At 37.5% G+C, this 22,536-nt stretch overlaps 1 protein-coding gene across 1 annotated transcript; it reads left to right on the top strand.

The window, feature by feature from the left end:
* Positions 1 to 2,920: 2,920 nt before the first annotated feature.
* fbxl20 (F-box and leucine-rich repeat protein 20) lies at positions 2,921 to 21,072 on the top strand. The gene is made up of 16 exons (XM_032587509.1): positions 2,921 to 3,285; positions 3,552 to 3,719; positions 8,833 to 8,894; positions 11,072 to 11,126; positions 11,237 to 11,311; positions 11,431 to 11,525; positions 11,634 to 11,702; positions 11,782 to 11,877; positions 12,764 to 12,890; positions 13,190 to 13,264; positions 14,981 to 15,111; positions 15,206 to 15,266; positions 15,408 to 15,452; positions 15,542 to 15,598; positions 15,703 to 15,915; positions 18,354 to 21,072. The coding sequence occupies exons 2-16, from the start codon at positions 3,678 to 3,680 to the stop codon at positions 18,459 to 18,461; spliced, it is 1,311 nt and encodes a 436-aa protein (XP_032443400.1). The 5' UTR covers positions 2,921 to 3,285; positions 3,552 to 3,677; the 3' UTR covers positions 18,462 to 21,072.
* Positions 21,073 to 22,536: the final 1,464 nt, after the last annotated feature.

The following is a 22,536-nucleotide window of genomic DNA, read 5'->3' on the forward strand; positions in this document are numbered from 1 at the left end:
TAACGTCAGTTAATGTAAAATTACCACGTTTTGATTCCTAAAAACTAAGCAGTCCTCATATCGTACTTTTCTTGTGGGTTTAATTTGACACCTACTAACATCATTACATTTCAGAGTTTCTTCATACAATAAAAACGTTATTGTTTTTAGAACACTTTTTTTTACAAACCCGTTTCAAAGAAATCTTAACAATACTGAAGAAATGTAACATTATTTATTCATTTCTGATTAAAGTGTTGATTTTCAGCTTCTGGCTGAAAGCATGATGCCAGGGATTAAAATATTAGCAATATAGATAGATAGCATTTATTGTCATTGAACAGAATTCAACGAAATTTCCATTGCAGCTCCCGTGCAAAAGGTCAAATATATACAGTAAAAATAAGCAAACACACAATAATAATAATAACAATATATACAACTAAATTAACTAAACTAAAGGCACTCAACCATCCAAAGAAGTAGCAGCAGGTCCAATTATGGCAAAGTACAGTACATATATGTATTTATATATATATGAGAGTGTATTTGTTTGTGGGTTTTAGATATTTTTGCATTTGCAAACTACAACCTGGACTTTTATGTTTCTTTTGCAATAAAGCCTTCTTCCTCACTGAAAGGTCTTTCAGCTCATCTACAGAACACATTTCACTTTGGATAATAACATTTTTTTTACCAGATTTAGCCAGCATCTTCACAAGGTTTTTGTCTTTGTTTCTAGGATTAATCTATGTATTTTGAACAAAAATGCATTCATCTTTGGAACACAGTACCGCCTCCTTCCTGAGCAGTATATGTTTATACGTACATATAATTGTATGAACAAATGAATACAGCACTTTCAAGCATCTGGAAATTGTTCCCAAGGATTAATCTTGTGCAGCTCCACAATTCTCTTCCTGATGTCTTGGCTGACTTCTTTTGATTTTCCCGTTGTGTCACACCAAAAAGCAGTGTCCTTCAGATGTGGCCTAAAATACATCCACATATATGACACCAATTAATTCAAATGTGTCAATTTAGCTGTCAGGAGTTTATGGAAGTAAACCCAAAAGTTGACCTGTATGTAAACTTCTGCATTCAAAGAAAGACGCTATATATATATATAGTACAGACCAAAAGTTTGGACACACCTTCTAATTCAATGGGTTTTCTTTATTTTCATGACTATTTATAAGGCAAGAAATCCCACTTATTAACCTGACAGGGCACACCTATGAAGTGAAAACCATGTCAGGTGACTACCTCTTGAAGCTCATCAAGAAAATGCAGAGTGTGTGCAAAGCAGTAATCACAGCAAAAGGTTGCTACTTTGAAGAAACTAGAATATAAGGGGTATTTTCAGTTGTTTTACACTTTTTTGTTTAGTGCATATTTCCACATGTGTTATTCATAGTTTTGATGCCTTCAGTGTGAATCTACAATGTCAATAGTCATGAAAATAAAGGAAACTCATTGAATAAAAAGGTGTGTCCAAACCTTTGGTCTGTACTGTATATATATATAAAGAGTTCTCGCTAGGTTTTCTGCCATTAAGCAAATAGAAATAATTTTGATAATTCTATCTGACCTAAATCTAAATAATCCTTTCATTGATTTAGATATATTCCTGAACTCCCTAAAATGTCAAATCTGTCTTCATTTAAGACAATATTATTATCAATGCCAATTTATTTATCTAGCACAAAAACAACATACATTGAGCAAAGCATTTTGTAGCTCAGTAAAATGAAACAAGATCACACACCAGAGCATTTTTTGACAGAAATTGTATTATCTTAGAAGAAACGTATCAGAACATGATGTGTCCACCACCCTGTTTGTCCGTGGACATGGTGTGCTATGATGACGTGTAGTGTTGTTGTTTGTGCTATACATGCTTTTTGAAAAATGTCACAAAAGTTAAATTTTGGTTTATCAGAACATATGTTCACGTTCTTACTTTATTTTGAATTTTGAAAAAAAAAACGGAAGCTTGTCCATGGAAGGTCATTAAGGTAATGTTATTTTGCAACATTATCTGTCCCACTTGTTTGATTTCACCATTCACATAGTTGCTACTGAAAAAATACACCAAAACATTTAAGACAAGTTTTAGTTCCGAGTGACACTGCTCGGTGAGCTTTGACTTCACAATTTTCAAACTTCACTAAAATCAAATTTGTTTGGGCTGTAATTCTATTCACAAAGCTTTACCTCATGATAAGCAAGAACTAAATTTTTTTTTTAAATAACTTCCATACACCACAACATCCTTCAGAGGACTTCATTGATTTCTTTAGTCCTTTAGATTTCTTCTTTTTGTCAAAAGTAAAAAAAATGTAGATTACCAAAGAGTTATTATTATGAAACAAAAATTCACTATTAAATAAATAAAATCAGTTTTTCACCGATAAATGCATTCTGCATCCGGTTCCACCATTTTGTGTAGAACACAAAATATCCTCCAAAGAAACATTGAGATTGACTTTCTGTGTACACCTTTTATGTTTGCTTTTTAGTAAAATAACTATAAAAAAACAAAAAAACAACAACTTAATAACTGGAACAGAATTGCAACCTTTTCATTTGTATGTGACATTTTAGATTAGTCATTTGATTGAAAGGTTTACCCACACATTCATATTTGCCTGTGATTGTCATGCAAGATCTTTTTTTAAGTTAGCAAAACAAAAATAGAAAAAAATTATACTACGAAAATGAACGGCTCGATATCATAAAAAGTTGATGCAGTGCCATTTTAAATTGGAAATCGTAATATGGGGATAAAAAGCGTTAGATGACACTGACCTGTTGTCAAGCATGTGTTCCCAAGTATATAGCATGACGAACAGCCATTCTGGATGCTGATTGGCTCCGATGGTCTTGTGGGTGTGGTTAAAGGAAACGAGGAAGTGGCGATTCTTACTGTAATAACAAAAGTCGTAATGTGTGTATATATGATAGACTGTGGTATTTAAATGGCCAGCTGAGTCAGATGCATACAAAACAATTTAAATGCCCTGTTCGTCTCTCTGTTACGCCATAAACAGAAATTCAAGATGTCAATCTTATCGTCGACTGTTTATTAATTGTGCGTGGGAAAATGAGGGAGTTTTATATTATACGATAATGCATTTTATCTGTAATTTGTGTTATGAAATTGTTTAGTTTGGTGAGGATTTGACATTTGTGACCGTTTCTATGAGTTCATGAAGCCTGTCGGGTCAGGTATTTGTGCTACGTGTGCGCGTTGAAAGGTTGACACCCCGCATTGATATCTTTACTTCAAGCTCCAGTGAACAAGTAAGTAATCCAAGTAGTCATTTTTCTGCGTGGGAAATACGTGACTTGAAGCAACAGGATTATGTTTAGTTTTTCTGAGAGGTGTAAAGCTCAGTTTTAGGCTCCCATGCCTGTTGGGCTATTGTGTGGATGGATATAAAGCTGCACGGGGGGGAGGAGGAGAGGGCGAGTAGATAAGAGGGAGAAGTGGTTTATTGGCTGGCTGCTGCCACTAAACCCTATTTTTTTCAACCAGAAAACAAGAGGACTTGTCGTTTGTGTTACAGGCCGTAAAGCAACAACATCGCAACCCCGGGAACAACGGGAGAGGACATGATAATCGTGGATCGGGCCCGTATTTCTATTCCGCAGCGCCTACGCCGAGCTCATTGAGTCGGTAACCAGCGTCCGACATGGGGAAGGAGGTAAACGGTGTTTCACGGAGCCGGTTTGAGGTGAGTTAACCTCGCATGTTGACTGACAGTCGGCGACACAGACACGACCGAGCTGTTGGAAGCATTAGCATGCGGTTCCGAACAATGGCTGTCGATGTAATTATTTTAAAACGTCGTTGCAGCTTCCGCAGTCGGTGTTTAGGATTAGGTCAAAACACTGTTGTTTTTGTTCGGACAACATACAGCCGAGGCCTGGCGTGTCATCTGGCTGTGGGCACAGAACGTCGTTTTTCCGTCCAACCTCGTATTTCTTTCTCTGCTAAAGGCTAAACTTGGTGCTTAAAATGTTCACTTCTTTTACATTTGCGCAGTCAAAACAAAGACAGCGAGGCCAGGGAGCACGCCGAAGCACAACTTACGTACTTTTAGTCTGGAAATTAGTTTTTTGTTGTCTTTTTAGGCAGCTTTTTCTCTTTATAAACATGTAACACTGTAATGTATCGCTTTTGTTTGGGCCAACCCGATATTTGTGTACAACTGTGGTCGCGAAAGGGGGGCCTCTTCTGTGACTGCTACCCTCAAATACAAACAAATGACTACAAACTGCCTCAATATAACCTGCGTGGAAAGCAGGATGGCCACTTGGATATAGGTGCAGAAAGTAATCGGAAGTATACCCAGAAACTTTGTTTGCTGAATATGTGGGAGAGATTCGAAACTATACCACATATCTCACCGGTGACATTGACCGGTGTAGCCTGAACAGTTGATGTTGTTTAATCCCCAGCTAGCATGGGATTTGTGTGTGGTTTTATTTATTTTTAACGGCGCAACAGCTGACTGACTACTCAGAAGACTCAGGCCGTTTTACCTTCTGGCCCGACAGCTGCGGCCAATCTGCTAAAGCTAACTGGAATTCGGAGAGGAGGAAACCGGAAATGGTTTGTGCAGGCCTTCATTATAAAAGTACTTTTGTGAAGCAAAGTTTGAAGAGGATACGCCGGACAATCTTTTTTTTTTTACAGATTTACTTCTCTAACCCTTTCTGGACTTTTGTTGTTTTTTTGTTTTGTTTTTTGTTTTCAAATTGATTGCAAAATGAGTACATGTTAATTTACCAAAATGAACATAAACCTATTCATCCATTGCATACATGCCCCTTGTCATTTTCATGGTTTTCAGTGGGAGTAGAGCAAGAGGGGAAACACAAGCTGTATAAGTCACTGTCCCTAAATTACCTAAGGACAATTTAGCAATACTAATAAAGCTAACTTTGATGTTTTTGGCCTGTGGGAGGAAGTTGGAGTACCCGAAGAAAACCCATGCATGACCCGGGAGAACAAGCAGACGCCACGGAGAAAGACCCCGGCTCTATTTTCACACTCTATTCTGCCCTCATACACAAACCATAGTATAACTTTTTTGTACTTAAACCAATGCCTATCCGTTTGTTTTTAAATTGGTTAAGTCTGGAATTGTTGAGATGAAAAGTAAGAAGATTATTGTTTTTGAGGATTAAAGTTTTTTTTAAAAGTCATCCTCTCTGCATTTTTTTAAATTGTGATCCCTATATTGCCTTTTGGCTTAAGTAAAATTTGACAAATTATGCTTTTCGAGCAATCCAAAATGGTAGATACTATTTGTTGGAGTCATCTAGCCACATTTTTAAAATAAAGGCAGAGGAATATATAGAAAGTTACTTGTGTGTCTTGCAGCGGACAGCTATAAGTCATACTTGGAAAACTACAAGGGAACAGAATAATGCCAAAATAGTTGGGTAACCTTTAATCAATTAACCTTTTAATAATAAGCTTCTTAAAGAGACTTTATGTGTTAACTAGATGTCTTCAAGCACCTTCTAATAGTTAAGGGTAAATCTTCAAATTATAATGTAAGGTGCCTTGTTAAAAAATGTAGAGTTTTCTCGACTTTTACTTTGAAATATCTCAAAGGAAGTCCACCTAAATTCACATCATCAACATACCCTTTGTGTGCTGGCTCATAACGACAACAACCTAAGCTGTACTTCCAGTCTTGGCCTTCAACACTGAGGCTTCAGTTTTAGGTAAAAGTACCAAAAAAAGGGACTCGTTTTAACGTAGAATTAAAATGAGTCATAAATTTAATTAGAAAAATCAGTGCAGGTCAAATGCTTCCAAAATTATGCCATGAAATATAAATATGAAGAAATTCAAATACTCTTACAGTATGAGCGCAAGATATATTATGTCTTTTCTCAATATTCTTTCATTTAGAAATGTACTTTATTCCTGCATTTTGGGCTTGCAGCTTATTCATTAATAACTTCTAAATTAGTTGAAAAAATGAATTAATGTAATTCTCCATGGTGTGGAGTGTGCCTTTTAAAGCAACTGCAGAATCTCTATACGGTTGGGGAGGTTATCAAAGAATTGACATGGCAACTAAAATGTGGTCCTCATTCTGTTGATCTATCAACTTGCTGCCAGGATTTTAGACAAAACCCCTCCAATAATCATTTTTCATTTTAAGAGTTTTGTCTTTCTATCTGTGTATTTATTTTTGTTTTGGGGTTAGTGGAAGCTTTAGGACAAACTGGTTTGTTATTGCCGGGATGATTGCAAATAGTTTATAAATCAAAATTGGGTCAACTAGTTATGGGCGAGTTACAGGTATCAGAACATGTTAGTGGTTATGGTGTTTTTAATGCCACAGTTCTCTGATTTTCTCCCCCCCAAAACAGATGATACACAAACTACTATGGTAACTGGGGCTGTATGGAGCTTTGAGTAAAGTTGCACAGACCTTCCTCCACCTGTTGCGATTCAATGCCAGGCAGGATTTCAAGAAGGAAGTGTTTTAAAACTACAGTTGTCAAGGTACAATTGACAAATCTGCCAAATAGTCGACTGCTCAGGTTGGCTACGTGAGCATATAGACCAATTACCCACCAGTACAAGCTTCCTTTACTTGCAGTGTAATTAGAGCTGAGCAGTAATAATTTATAATATTCTGCATAATAGACACTTGTCCTACCACTGAACTCAACAGTAGCGTTATACATTTTCTAAAGTGCATGTGTCATAACAATACATATTGATAACTTTATAACAAATAATGGTGTGGGTATATTATTTTAGCTGCAATTTAAATACTTGTCACTCTTTTGTTTCTGTTTCAAATGTAAGTGACATTTAGCTGTGGTATTTTTTTACCCAGTAATGTTAAACCGTCAGAATATCATACTGACCAAGGCATAGGCTCATTACAGGGTTATCTCTTGAGTTAGGATGACACACAAACTACTATGGTAACTGGGCACTAATTGGTTTGTGTTAAGTGAGTTAAAGGGAGCATGCTTCCCTATAAAGGAGTCATAAAGCTGAGTCTTCTGAAGATGCCCAAGTACAAGAATTTGAATTAAAAATGACTGAAAAAGAAATGCATTGCTGCAAAAAGTCCAAATAAATATTGCTCAGCATTTTTCAAAATTACAGGAAAATCGGACTTTTCCAATACATTTAAGACTAATGTATAGAAATGAGCTCAAGGCTTTGCAAATTATTATATTTTGATTCCTAATTTAGCTACAACAGTGTTGTGCAGGAAATAATTTCTGTATTAAACCACAGAGGCAGTTTGGTTTGTGTGTCTTGTCCACATAGATTCCTAAACTTAAATTACTTTATTAAGCCACAAATGTTAAACATGTATTACAAATTTTTCTGTTTGAGCCATTTTCAGCAAATGAATAGTACAATATAATGTCTAATTATGGTTCCATGGCATTTCCTGAAAAATTTCAAAGATATTTCACTGTGCTTCACTGGGTTCCTTAACTGGACATTGGAGCTTTTCAAGCTTTCTCTCAGACTTGCTTTACAGATTATAGTTGACCAGTGGAGACAGCATAATGCTTGCATTCATGCAGCATTAGATTCATTTTATGTTAGATTACAAAAGGAGACAGTGTATGCCTGGTAAACAAACATGCACATCTGCCTCCCTGGAAATGGCTCTGGACTATTTGGCCAAAAAAGAAGTACTCTGGAAAAGCGAGCTCTTGCAGCCAGTTTGCCCCAAATCTAAACAGCGAATGTCTGTCTCTTCCTTTTCCCTCAAAATTTTACACGTCTGTGCTGGCAGGCAGCTGCTTGTGTAGACAGCTGTGTGTGTGTATGCAGAGTTTGTGTTTATCAGAGAGACATAGAAAGGCTTTGACCCAAAGGCCCACTGGCTCTCTAAAGGTCCAGGCATTAATTTCAACTGGCAGACATCTCAGTTTGTTTTTATTATTTCTGCAGATGAATGGGTTGAAGTCCCACAATGTCCAAACCTGTTGTGTGGTTTGGGACGCCCATAATAAAAGCAGCCCACTGTTGGGTGTCGTAAATTATTGCTATTGTTTAAAGGCGGTAAATAAACTTTTAATTTAGTTTTAATTGTTGGCTGGCTGATTTGTTTAACTGACAAAATGGTAGATGAGCGCTAAGAAAATGCCTTAATTTAATGTCCAAGGAAAGCCCTGAGTGACACCCCCTTACCACTGGCACTTTGGTTTGGATTTATTCCTCCCCAAGCCTGAGCTGGGAGTAAGGATTGCTTCATCTGTGGGTGCTCCCAAACATCAGTCTTCCATTCTGCAATCTAGCGCAGGCCTGACTTTCTTCCACAAATCAATAGGGTACCCTTTATTTTTGAGACAGTGGGTTTGTAATTGCATCTATAATGTTAATTTACAGTCTCTGCATGCGAAGACCGTTTGTGTGCTCGAATTAAAGGGGTTTTATTTGTGGTTTCTCAGCATGCGATTATTTGTTTGGAAATCCATTAGACGGTTGCAGGAAAAGAGCCGTGAAAGATGCAAGCTGGCTGATTCTGGGGTGAACTCATAGAACTTGCTGATGTGCAAATTCTTTAGTGTAAACAGAAGAATTGAGATACTGTGCACCAAAAGTGATAACATGAAAGCAAAGGCCGTCACAGGCTTGTCTGCAAGACAAAGTCCGCTCCTGCTGATTTTCTTAGAGAATCCCAAATTTCCATCCTGCTTTCTGCCCTCAATTACTAAATATTTCCTCTAGATCAACTTCTGCCAATGAATTTACACATCAGTGTAGTGGACTTCTTTTTTTAGGGACAAAGTCACTTTGAGACAAGCCGGCAACACTGAAATCCTCTCTTTTTGTTTCAGATGTTCACGAATAGTGACGAGGCAGTCATCAATAAGAAGTTGCCCAAGGAGCTGTTGCTACGGTGAGTGACATTTCAGAACCTTTGAGTCAGCGTATCTGCAGGTTTTGTAAGATTTGGGGGGACTGAGACGTAAACTACTTCATACTTCATGGCCTCGCTTTGAATCAGCAAAATTAAGCCAATGCTACTAATGCCTCACCTTTTCCTTTCTGTAACCTTTAAGCACCACATTCACAAACACATCCGCACGCTGTGCATTTTGCAATCATATCATGTATGCTCACTGGCCCAACCACCCATTTTCCCTTTTAATACCCAACTTGCTCTGCTCCCCGAATGCTATAAGTGTAATTAAAAACAGATGCTGTGGCTATAAAACATTTAAATTGATTTCAGACAAAAAAAACCCAACCTCAAATCCCTTAGTAAACAGAAAATGAACACCATAACTCAACCCTGGTCCATGCCAGACAATCTCGCTGCACTGCGACTGCTTGGCCAGGTGCAGAGCTGCAATTTCTGAAGTTGGCAGATGGTGCTGCGACTTGCTGTTTCCCTACTTCGACCCCAATATGCTTTTAGCTGCATTGCAAGATCCTGTAGATATTTAACTTGGATCCTTTTAGTGTCTTTGTGTTGCTTTTAAGAAAATGAAGCTTTCCCACAGAGAGAGTAAACAGCTACTCTGCTTACAGTCAGTGATGTTGGCTGGTTTATTCTCTGCCTGGTGCTGTGGATGCAAGCAGCTGCAGCATTGACCTGAGGGCAACCTAAAATCATCAGACAGTCAAACAGTTATTGGCAGCGAAACAACTGTTGTGTTTAGTGGCTTGGATGAGAAGCAACCCTACATGTGAATTATAAAGTGATCGTTCACAACTCAGTCCTTCCTGTTTCTTTTTCTGATAAAGGATTTTTCAACATGTTTTTAACAATCAATAGGATTCATAATTGAAAGTAACACTGGATCAATCTTCTACTATCCTTAATGGTTTTCTTGGATGGATGTGGTGACTTTGCTGTTTTTCCTAAAATTGTTGCTTTGTTCAGGACACCAGTTGCAAAAAAGAACTCTTATTTATTATATTTTAATCACTCCATACAGAATCTGCATCCAATAATATTTCGAAATTTATTCAGATCTGTTTATGCTCTCATGAAACCAGCAGTGGATAAATGGGGAAAAAAATTATAGTTTCTGACAATGTAGTTTTTAAACATCATTACTTGACATTTATCGCTATGAATCCAAGTGATACATTGGATTATTATCATCATCATAATAAATGTATTACTGTAACAAATGATACCACAAATGTCCATCCCTACTGTGCTGACACCGATTTGTCAAACAGACATTTTGAGAAATTGATCCTGGTGCTTACTGGACGCTCTAGGACAGGTTTCTGCAACCTGCGGCTCTGGAGCCTCAACGGCTTTTAAAAACTTTGAATAAAAATGATAAGTTAACAGTTGAAGTTTTAGAAATAGATATAAAACAAACTCTAGTTTTCAGTTTTTATATTGAATCATTTTATTTAATTTCTACAATAGAAATTATTGTAGAATAATTAGTTATTTTTACTTTAATCTATTTTTCTTGATAGGAGAATGGGAAACTCTGAAAATACCATATAACATCCCATATAAGCAAATGTTGCCATTATCCTTAATAAAAATGTTTTCTTCATTTTTAAACCTAAAAATAAGAATAGATTAGTTGTTTAAATATGACAACAGATTTCCTGTCATAGATATTTGTCAAAAATGATAAGTTGTCTTTCTCTCTTTTTTTTTTATTTCAGTTTTTGAAAAGGTCATGTAATATTTGTGACTCTAAACCAATTTTATTTGTGTGGACTCAGGACAAAAATAGCTCTTTGGATTGTAAAGGTTGCAGACCCTGCTCTAGGAAGCCATTGAAATGTTTTGCTAGTATTAGACATTTCACTATGTCACTTTAAAGTTTTTAGGGATTTGTATATACTTTTCATGTGACTTTGTTATAATAAAGTTTGCTGACAAAATATAGTGAAGATTAGGTCTTCCAATGAATTGATATGTATGTAATCACTCTGCAAAATATAATTTCCCAACATAATTAAAAACTGAAGCAACAAAATTAGCTAAAGCCAACATTTGTCACTGCCAAAACGCTGGCCATGACTGCAGCCTAAAGAAGCATCTTCCAGCCACGGGGACCAGAGTCTTTTAAATCGTCCCTGTCTGTCTTCCAGAATCTTTTCCTTTCTGGATGTGGTGACACTCTGTCGATGTGCCCAGGTCTCACGGGTGAGTCTGTGTTCACCATTACCATATCTGCATGTTTTCTGCTTGTGTAAGTAGTCGGCAGGCGTAGAAGTGATGTTGACTCTTAAAAATGTCTGCGTCTGTTTCCTCAGTCCTGGAATGTCCTGGCCTTGGACGGCAGCAACTGGCAGCGAATCGACCTCTTTGATTTTCAGAGGGACATTGAGGTGAGAAAATCCTAAGTTGGTTCCTACTTTACTGGTTATACCACTTAAGATATAACTGAGGAGATAAAATAAGTAACAGAAGTGACCATATGTGATGGAGTTTTTGTGTTTTGTTGCAGGGTCGAGTGGTGGAGAACATTTCAAAGCGATGTGGGGGCTTCCTTAGAAAATTGAGCTTAAGGGGTTGCCTGGGTGTTGGTGACACTGCCTTGAGGTGAGTTTGCCAGAAACCTAAGCTAATCAAATACTCACTTCAATCTAAACATTGCACAGGAAGAATCCGTACTGTTTTTACTGCTATTAAATCGATTTGTCTCTGCAGGACTTTTGCACAGAACTGCAGAAATATTGAGCTACTTAGCTTGAATGGCTGCACCAAGATTACTGACAGGTTTGTTTTTAGCTCAGGGAGTAGTGCTGTATCACACTTACTTTTTTGAAAATGTAAAAAAAAAATTCTGTCTCTGCAGCACGTGCAATAGTCTCAGTAAGTTCTGTCCAAAGTTAAAGCACCTGGACCTCGCCTCCTGTACCTCAATCACCAACCTGTCTCTTAAAGCTCTCAGGTATGTTGCATCAGTTCTGGGTCAAAATGTACAGTGACACACACCCCTCTTAAAATGTTAAGCCTTTGTGATGTACTGTGGTAAATTACCTAGAATCTTTACTCACCTTTTAATGTAACCTATATGCTAAAAAACTTAACTATATAACAAATTAATATGTTATGGGGTGAATAAAAATAGCAAAAAAGGTGTATTTACCCGTCTTATTACTTTGTTTGATGCACCTTTTGATTCAGTTTCAACTTTAGGTGTTTTATCACCATCCCAGTTCTTTACTTATTTGATCTCGCTATCAAGGAAAAGTTCTCCAGATGAATCGTATTGTGATAACACACTGATTTGCTGTCAGATTTAGATCTGAACTCTAGTTGGGCCTTTCCTGGACTTTCATTTTATTCATTGTTTGTTGTATGCTTGGACTCATTGTGATGGCATAAATTAATCATATTTTATCTTTCAGCTAACATCTGAAGGTTTAGCATCTGAACAAACAGACGGTTTATATATTATTCATAATTATCCCCTTAAAACACATAATTGTCCTCTAAAGAAAAGCAGCCCCTCAACATGATGGTGCCTCCACTATGCTTTATTGTTACTTAGTTTCTTTGGTAATGAAGTGTTGTTGTGTCAAATGAATGTGAGGATTGTAGTTCAAAGGTTTAAGTATAGTTTCTTTAGACCTTAACACAGAAGGTCTAAAGAAACCTTCTTGAGAGTTTTGGACAATTTTACCCAGATGGAATATTTTATTTGAAAGAGAAACTTTTTTCAAGAGAAAAAATAAATAAATTTCTCTAATGTGTTCTGGAATTTTATCCTCTGTTGCTGCTGTCATTGACTTCCATTTGCAACACCTCATCTCACACCTTTGTCCGTCCTTTAGTGAAGGTTGCCCTTTGCTGGAGCAGCTGAACATTTCCTGGTGTGATCAGGTCACAAAGGATGGCATACAAGCTCTGGTGCGCTCCTGTCCCGGACTCAAAGGGCTCTTCTTAAAGGGCTGCACACAGGTACTGTTGAGTGTAATACCAGTTCCTTGTATTGTTTTCTAATTAAAATAAGCAAACGGAATGAGCGGAGGATGTTTTCAGGTAAAAGAGACTCAGGTTACTATTTGCAGCAGCAGAATGTTGTATGCAGCCATTTTATTAACAGTCAACAACCTTGCGTTCAGAGACGGTTCAAGGTGTCGCATATCACTTTGATGTCAAACAAATTAGATGAAGGACTGGATTCAATGGGTTTTGTAAAAACAAATTAACGTCATTTAATGGCTGAACATCTAAACATTGTTACTTTCTTCCCGTAGCTTGAAGATGAGGCTTTGAAGCATATCGGAGCACACTGTCCAGAGCTGGTTACTCTCAACCTGCAGACATGCTCGGTAAGTGCAATAACAAAGGCATGAAGTTTGTACTGAAATGCAAGGAAGATTAGGTTGTTGTAACTTAATAGTTAGTGTTTTAAAGAAATGCCGCACCGATGCTACAACAAGCTGATCTTATTCACTGAAGACATTCCTTAACGGCTTATGGAACAAGTAGTTTAGCACTTTGTGTTCTTTGCTGTGCAAATACTGCTGTGAAGTTGGGAACTGCTCAATTGCCCTTAGGGGAAATTGCTTTGTTTAGTGTCGTTAAATGAATAAGCTCATTATCTCAAGGTATTTAATGTTTGTTGTCACTGAATTACTTGCAGTACCGGTCTGGTGCTCAGAAGAAGCAAAGTGATCAAAGCAGTAGTCCCTTTATTCAGGGAGGATTTCTTTCTCTTCTGTAACTTAAGAGTAACTTGTAAATCTTCATCCAGGTACAACTCTCTGTCACGTTTGCTGTAAAAGTCCTTCTTTTGCTTCCTCCAAAATTCTTTCCAATCATTTATAATTCTTAAGGTCTGAAAGAGTTTTACTGTGGTATGCAAAGGCATCTTTCCTAAGTAAAGGTCACAACTCAAGCAAGAGAACTTGGATGTATTCAAAGTGTTTGGGTGAGAGTGAGGTACCCAGTGTGTTATGTACTTATTAATGTCATTTGAGTTCATAATTAGGATTAGATGTGAGGTTAGACTGCTTAATCTTTCAGTGCAAAAGGCAAGTTCAACTTTCATAGATGCCTGGATACTTGTCAGTTTTTGTTTTGGTCAACTTTCGAATATTAAAAATAGGCCTGTCACAATAACTGTCACACACTTTTATTCTGCACCGTGTTCTTAACATTAGCCCTCCTCATAAAAGCCTTCAAAATATGTCTAATGTCAAGCTGAAACAATGCGAGTAATGTTTAGTAAAGCTTGCATAAGATATCCTCTGTTTCTGGTGAGCATCTCTCTGTTTGAACTGACTGTCATATGCTCCAGCAGCTGCCTGATGACACTTTTGTTCCATGCATTATGTGACCACTTATAGCCTTTGGTCCCCAGTGTATAAAGGGCAGCTTATTTCAAATAAATGTGCTAAAATATCCATCTCTGGTCTCTGTGTGCAATGATTCAGTCTAATTTTAATGTTTAGCGTTAGTTTGGCTTATTTTGTAAAATTAAAATACAGATCAAAGATATTAAGGAAATTATGAAGAATCATATAGAATATTCATATAGAAAAATCTTGAAACATAAAAGCACATCTACAAAGTATTAATGGGAATTTAAATGAAATGTGTAACAATGAAAATGTGTTGCTTAGCCAATTTTAAGTTGAACCCCTCTAGTTGTACATCTGCTTTTTATTTATGGTGTTAAATAGACCAGAAATCATAATGCAAATAATGACATTTCATTCCAAAAATTCAATGTATTCAACTTTTGAATACACTTGTCTTAAGAAAGTGCAGATGTTTTTTTTGTTGTTGTTTTTTCCCCCCATATTTCTAAAAGTTCTGTTGACTTTTATTTATTATTCTGTTTAAACACTTCAGCCTTTATTTTTTAATCTGACTTCTGCAAAATAAATAAAAAAAAAATGCAGAAACAAAGTAAATGCTGTCCTAAGCTGAGTTTATGGGCGTAGACAGATTTTACTCTTCACCACTTGGAAACACAGCAGAGTGTAAAATTAAATGAGAATTCAAAAGTTGTTTTTTTTTCTTCTTTCTCAAATGAGCAGCAGATCACAGATGATGGCCTCATCACTATTTGTCGAGGTTGCCACCGCCTGCAGTCTCTGTGTGTGTCGGGTTGTGCCAACATTACAGACGCCTTCTTGCACGCCCTGGGACAGAACTGCCTGCGTCTCAGGTACATCTACATTCCCAGCTTTATTGGAAACTTATCAATTAAACACTCACATATCTCTATCAAATTATTGCTTAATTTCTGTTCATTCTCCCAGAATATTAGAAGTGGCTCGCTGCTCTCAGCTTACAGATGCTGGCTTTACTCCATTAGCAAGGGTGAGTTGTGGTGTTTGCCTTCTGAATGCACGCCAGCAAGATTTTCTATTTTGAAAATTTAAACTTAAACTGACTTCACCTTAAAATTGATAACTATAAAGTATGTCAGATTCATTTCAATGTTTTATTTTTTTTTTTTAGAATTGCCATGAACTTGAGAAGATGGATTTAGAAGAATGTGTACAGGTACATACAAATATTTAAAGTATTGATAATGTAGACATTGTGACGTATAATTTAAACAGCAAGATTTATATATTTTTTTTCCACACCAGATCACAGATGTAACGTTGATCCAGTTGTCCATTCACTGTCCTCGTCTTCAAGTCCTGGTGAGTCTGTGCTCTCCTCTCCTGCATGTTTTTGTTCCCGTTACATTTGAAATCACATCTTTCGTTCTTTTTGACTAACCTGTGGCTCCCCTGTGTTCCCTCAGAGCCTGTCTCACTGTGAGCTGATAACAGACGACGGCATCAGACACCTCGGCAGCGGCCCCTGCGCTCACGACCGCCTGGAGGTGATCGAGCTGGACAACTGCCCCCTCATCACAGACGCCTCTCTGGAGCACCTGAAAAGCTGCCACAGTCTGGATCGCATCGAGCTTTATGACTGCCAGCAGATTACCCGCGCAGGCATTAAAAGACTACGGGTAAGTTGTGTTGGCTGATGATTCACAAACATAACGTTCTGAAAACATTCATTTTCTCAAGGCAACGTATGTCACTTATAGTGTGAAATTGATTTATATTACAGTGTGCACATACAGTATGTGATGGGAGGGAATTCTCTGTTCAAATTGTTTTTTGCTTCTCTAGTAGAATATAAATGTTTTGCTGCCCAGGGTTTCTGCTTATAAATAGCAAAAAAAATTGTTTTATTGTGACCTTTTTTTGTAAGACAAACTTGACTTCAGTGCCTTGACAAAGCATCCACACCTCTTGAACTTTTCCACCTTTTTCACTTTATGAACACAGACATTACAGTACACACAATTATTGAGCAATTCTTATTTTTGAGGATTATTTTTATTAATCACAAACAGCGCTTTTGGTCAACCTATAATGTTTATAAACCTCAAGCATAAACCTGAGATATTCTCCAAACAAAGCCAAAATCTCACATGTGCTTTCTATGTGCACAATTATTGCTTATGCGGAATTATTATGTTCACTTTATTATTTAAGTATGAATTACAAACAACCCAAAACTTTCCAAGAAATGCCTCTAACATTAAAAAAAACAACCGAGTAACTGTTATGGCCACCGTTCTTTTCAATAAGTGACAAAATGTCTTTTCATGGAGTCTGTCAGTTTCTTGATCTGTAAACGATCAACTTTCTGCGCAGCAGCAACTACAGCCTCCCAGACATTGTTCAGAGAGGTGGACTGTTTTACTTCACTGGAAATATGTTAAAAAAAACTTCCATGAGTTCTCGGTTGAGTTCAGGTCAGGTGAGGAAAGTGGCCATTTCATAAGTTTGTCATCTTCAATGCCTCTATTGGCTAACCATGCAAAAAAAAATAAAAAAATGTCCTGCATAAAAATCATTCTCTTTTTGAAAGATGCGGACTTCTTCTTGTACCACTGGTTGAAGAAAGTGTTTTCTAAAACTGGCAGTAGGCTCTGGAGGTTTTCTTTTTTGTCTTGTCTTGAACCTGAATATTTCCAGCCAGTTTATTTTTAGTAATACCAGCCCATACTCACCTTACTGGTGTTTGAGTTGATGTGGAGCTTTGTGCCCCTTTTCTTTCATATCATTACTCTTCTTGATCTATGGAAGAGGAATAGAACCTATGGAGAAAAAAAAAGAAAAAGAATTCTGACTCTTTTCTAAAAAATTCTGACTTCAATCAAAGTTCTTTTTTTTTTTCAGTGACCCTAATTGTCTTCTGTATTGATCAGCAAGAACATTTAATTTTAGCCAAAGTGTACTTTATGCTAGATTTGGTGTTAGTATAAAAGTTAGTATTTTGCGAAGGGATCAAAATCATCACCTGTCAGCTACAAACTGACAGGTGATGTTTGTAGTAGTGGAAGTTTTGAGGACGTGCGTGTGTTTTCTATTTAGTTTAAAGTGATCCCACACTTTAAACTTTTTTGTCTCTTTCTTGGGAGTCCTTTTTTCTTTCTGTCACCGTCTCCCTCCTTAGCTGCTTATAGCACTGGGTATCAGTCAGTAGCTCATTGGCGGAAGTGAGAGCATGCGCTAAATAGTAAAACATAGTTTAGGAGTTAGTCCATAGTCCAGGAGTTTTACCCATGTTGTGTCTGCAAAGATTTGAAGCATTGAAATGCAAATGGTTGCAGTGTTTTTGTTTAAGGGTGCCTCAGTAAAGTGGCCTGAATACAAATCCACACCAGACTCTTTATTTTTGACATTGAAAAAACCCTGCAATTTATTTATGAACTACTTTGTCTTGCTGTATCGAATAAAATCTCAATGAAATGCATTGAAATTTAGTTGAAACGTGATGAATATAAACATATTCCTCTCTGCCTGGATCTAGATATTTATAGGAAAGCAGCTCCTAAGAAAAGATCATTTCAGACATGAATTTATCTTGATAATTTTGAACGGCTTCAGTAATGCATTGAAAGGTCTTGTTTTTGTTTTAATCATAAATTAGACTCCGAAGTCTTAATGTTTGTTCTTTTCATCATGTGTCTGCATAAAGCAGTGGGAACTAGCTCCAACACTAACATGCTGCTTGCACACTAGTGATTCATGTGATTCAGGTCCATACAGCGAGGCTCCATATTTGGAGCAGCAGACTTGTTGCAGTCGTTCCCCACCAGCAAAGTTTTAAACATGGAAGGTAATCAGAGGACAGAGAGTTTGTTTAATGTTTTTCCAAACTGAATTTTGATTTCTGAGTCACTGCACCACCCACACGAAGCTGGTAATCGCAAGCTGGGCTCGTCATCGTTTGATCTCAGGCCTGCCCGCTTGATTTAGATGCAAATCAATCATAGCGGGACTACGCTGGAATACAGGAGTTTGTTGCCAGTGGAAGACTGACTCAAGTGATGCTCCAATTTTTTTCTGAGGCGTTAACAAATTTCCCATTTTTCTTCCTTCCCCTCAGACTCATCTGCCTAACATCAAAGTGCACGCGTACTTCGCTCCTGTCACTCCGCCCCCCTCCGTCGGGGGCAGCCGTCAGAGGTTCTGCCGCTGCTGCATCCTGCTATGATGCAAAGACAAGCACCCCCTCTCCTCCTGCAACCTCTCTACTCGGCGTGTTCCTCCCCCCAACCCAATGCCACACCGTCTCATCTTCTAAAGAAAAAGGATACAGAAAATTTCATGCTGGTGTGCCCGCTCTGCTTTCTTCTTTTCGGAGCTCCAGAGAACGACGGAGAACCAAGCGGGATTCAAGATTCTAGATGAACTTCTCTAGAAACGGTTTTGAGTCCCAAATCATACACGGTTAACACGAACATCGGTGGGCACATCAGTATTTTTAAGAGGGGCTGTGTGAATAACCGCTGTGTATTAACACAGCGGTTATTCACTACAAGATTTTCCTTTCAATCAAATGAAGTATGGAAAATTTTCTTCCCCCCCCCCCAAGTAAAACTGAGGATTTTTCACAAAGATCCCCTCCTCCCAGTTTTTTCCCCCTGGTTTCGAAGGTCACTCAAAAGCTGCTTCTAAACAGGAACTGCACTTGAGTAAGACCACCGTTTACTGATTATTTCAAAATAAAAGCAGCAGTGACGTAGCTGAAAAACTGCCAACACCTCCGACAAACACACACAGCAGCAGAGAGCAATTATTTTTGTTCCTTTTAAGAATATCAGCAGCCATTTGCACTTACAATGAAAAAGAGAAACAATGATCAGACATTTTACTAACACACGCTGGCGCTCACAGCCATTGTCCTCTCACCTCTCTCCGTTACAATCAGGCGCTTCAAGACACTGAAGAGAATAGAAACAAAAGTCGAAATATTTTTCTAGAACTCAGACTCACAAGTCTGGACTTAAGAAGATGCCAAATGTTGCATGTAACTCCTCCTCGTCCTTTTTTTTTAATAAAAAAAAAAGTGTAAATATATAGGACTGCGAGTCGAAGCCAGCTAAGAAGCAGCAACAGGACAGTGACGTAAGTTGTGGGTGGAAACATCCACCCATCGGAGGAAGCTCCAGCAAAGTTGGAGCATGCTCGTTTACACACTGATCTGCTGGGGAGTTTAAGCCAGATCTCTCTGATTTGCTGGCCTGTTACAGCTTATGTTGACAATAAACTTTTCTTTTTTTACCCCCCCCCCCCCCCCCCCCTGAGAAGAAGTGTAAAAATAAGACCCAACATCACTACAGGAATTCAAGCTGAAGGACAATGGAAAGATAAAGCCAACTTAAAAAAAAACAATCCTAGATTGTCTTCTTTCAGTTAGTTTGAGTTCACTGAGTTGCTTTTTCTTTCGCCTGGAGGACTAAGGTAGCGGTAGGGGTCGAGAGCCTCAGCTCCTCAGAGGCCTTGCAGGGATTCCTCCGGCCGTCCGGGACGAGCGACATTGAAGCCGCTCCAAGAGAAAGCTGACTGAATCTGAGACCTGCAGCGGCGGAGCTTCTAAAGGACTTCAGCTCCGTGGCCCTTTGAAGTATTGAAGCCTTTTCTTATGATTCGCCCTGTCCTGCTCTCACACCTGCTTCATTCTTTCTCTTTATATAAATGTTTTGTTTTTTTTCCCCTCCTGGCTGTAATTTCCTCTGAGTCTTTCACTCTCTTTGTTTTGCTGTGGTTTGGATTCTGTCTCCGTTGTGTTTGAAGCCATGAGTCCCGTCTCTGCGGAATGAGTTTAAGCCCAATTTCCAATCCCGGTTTTGATCTGATGGAGTTTGTTTTCATTAAGTTTGTTACTAAATGTGTAGCGTTTGTCCGTGGGAAGTGTTGGCATCAGTGCAATTGTACGGTTTTTTTTTTTTAAAACTACATAGAAGTTGAGTTTAATGGCTATTATTGCTGAATGTTTTAATCGAGGAGAAGGATCTTATTGAGGCAGAATGATTCTCATTTCCACCCACAAGCATTCTTTATTTGCCTTGTTTTGAGAAGAAGAAATCCTTTACTCAATGTTCTCTGCCCAAATGCTTCAAGCAAAGCGATAAATAAGGATATTTGTCAAAAATTTAATGTGCGTTGCAACAAATTGGCATTTGCCAAATCCAAAATTATGATTTTATTCAGTGTAATTTTTATTTTTTATTTCTTGGAAGGGGCTTTACGAGAGTATTTATAAAGAGAGGAGTGGGAAACGTTTGGGAAAGGTGACTGACTCTGCTCCAGAAGACAAGATTTTTATCTGGGATGTAATACCTGCTTGTCCTCAAGTTCACCAGTGCAGCTAATAGCGACGTGCTTTCAACCTGCTCCTGAACGTTTCATGTGTATTAAAGGATACGTCATTTGATGCTTCAAAAAAAAAAAAAAAGAGAAACACTACATTGAACTTATTTTCCAGAGCAGTATCAAACTCTTATCTTTATATCGGCGCTCTATATCCCCTGGTTTACATTTAAGTTGGAGCCATCACGCTCCGGTTCTGTTTGTCTAATGCACGTTTTGTCCTAAACACTGGAGTCAGGTTAAGGAGAAAGGCAGAAGAAGCTGAATCAACAGTGTCCGTGTCGGAGGCAGAAGATTTGACACCTGAGAAATTTAAAAAACAAAACAGGAGTTTTGGAAGTGACTGTAGTTCATATATTTACTGTAAATCTTTTCCTTTTTTCTTTCTTTTTTATAATTAACCAATATAAAGAAATATGTATGTATGAATAAATATATACCTATATTATTAAGACTTGTGTTTTTATTTTAGGTTTGTCATTGTTGATGGTGATTTAAGACAGTAGATGGCAGCAAAGCTCAGGTTATGCTGATTCCATCGTTGCCCTAACATCCCCCACCCCCATTAATTGTTTTAAAACCCCCAGTTTAGTAAATTGACCTGGGATCAATTCTGATTTTAACTTGATTCAAAATATTTACTTGTTTGGTTTACCACAACCTGCTTACTAAAAACAATTTAAGAACTCGAGTAATTTGAATCAAAATAATTTTTTCTTGCATAAATATCCCACATGTGGGTGCTTCAGGTTAGAACTGAATAAAATGAGATGTAAAACTGTTTGCAATATGCATATTGTCAACAAAATACACTGTCAGAATTATGACTAGCAAGACTTATTTTAATTTTTTTCTAATTAAAAATGCTGATTTCTCATTTCTAAATGCATAAATTTGTAAAAAATTTTAATCAATCAACCTTTATCCTTTGCAATCATCCCTTCATCTTGGAAGGCTTTTCAAAATATTTAGAAATTTGTTTATGGGAATTTTTTTTACCATTCTTCCAAAGGTTCATTTGTGGGGTTGGGCAATGATAAATGGCCTCCTTGCTGTCTCTATACTTACTTTATATTAAGTTACTTATTTTAGCAATCTTGCTTCACTCTATTGTGGAATAAATAAAGACTTAATTTGGGGTTTAAAAATGTTATAGTTGGTATATATGTCGTATCCAATCATGATTTTTAAAATGGGATTTTTAAAAAAGTTGCCTATAGTCTCCGCTGATGTAAGCTAAATTTCAGTTTAATTTTTCGGCCCACTTTCTTCTACATGTTGTCTCAGTCGCTACATTTTTAATCAGCAATTTAAAGTTCCAACAAATAACTGTCTAACAATATTAAGCCAACTAAACAAAGTGCCAAATATCTAAGAACCAATAAAACGATCTGCCAAATCAAACTTTTGAGTAGAAAACTGATGTGAATTGTGTGAGTTTTTTTTGTTTGTTTGTTTTGTTCTGATTCGAAAGAGCCAACAGTTTCAGCACAGCTTAGCTGTCCATGGAGTTTGTTCCAGAGCTGAACCAAAAATGTTTAATCCTGCCTCCCTTTTTAATTCCAGTCCATAAAACACTAACTAAAGCTGTTCTCTGATGGAATCGAGATAATTCAAACCCGTCAAGCAAGTGTGAAGATGAGTGAAAGCTCAAGGTCATTCGGTTACATTAATAAAACCTTAAAATCTCCCCTTTTTTTTTTAGAAAAAAAAAAAAACTGAACCCTGTTTTACATGCTCCATTTTTTTGTGATGTTGGTAAAAACTCTGGCAGCAGCATTTTGGTGCGATCTGTGTTTTTCTATGTCCTGCTTCAACATGAACTCATTTTCACTTTACTAATGGACTTTATGCTGATTTTATAATTAATGGGAGAGGCAGGATGCAACTTTCCAGTCCATCACAGAGCAACACAG

This window comes from Xiphophorus hellerii, chromosome 16, assembly GCF_003331165.1.
Source record: "Xiphophorus hellerii strain 12219 chromosome 16, Xiphophorus_hellerii-4.1, whole genome shotgun sequence".
Taxonomy (NCBI): Eukaryota; Metazoa; Chordata; class Actinopteri; order Cyprinodontiformes; family Poeciliidae; genus Xiphophorus; species Xiphophorus hellerii.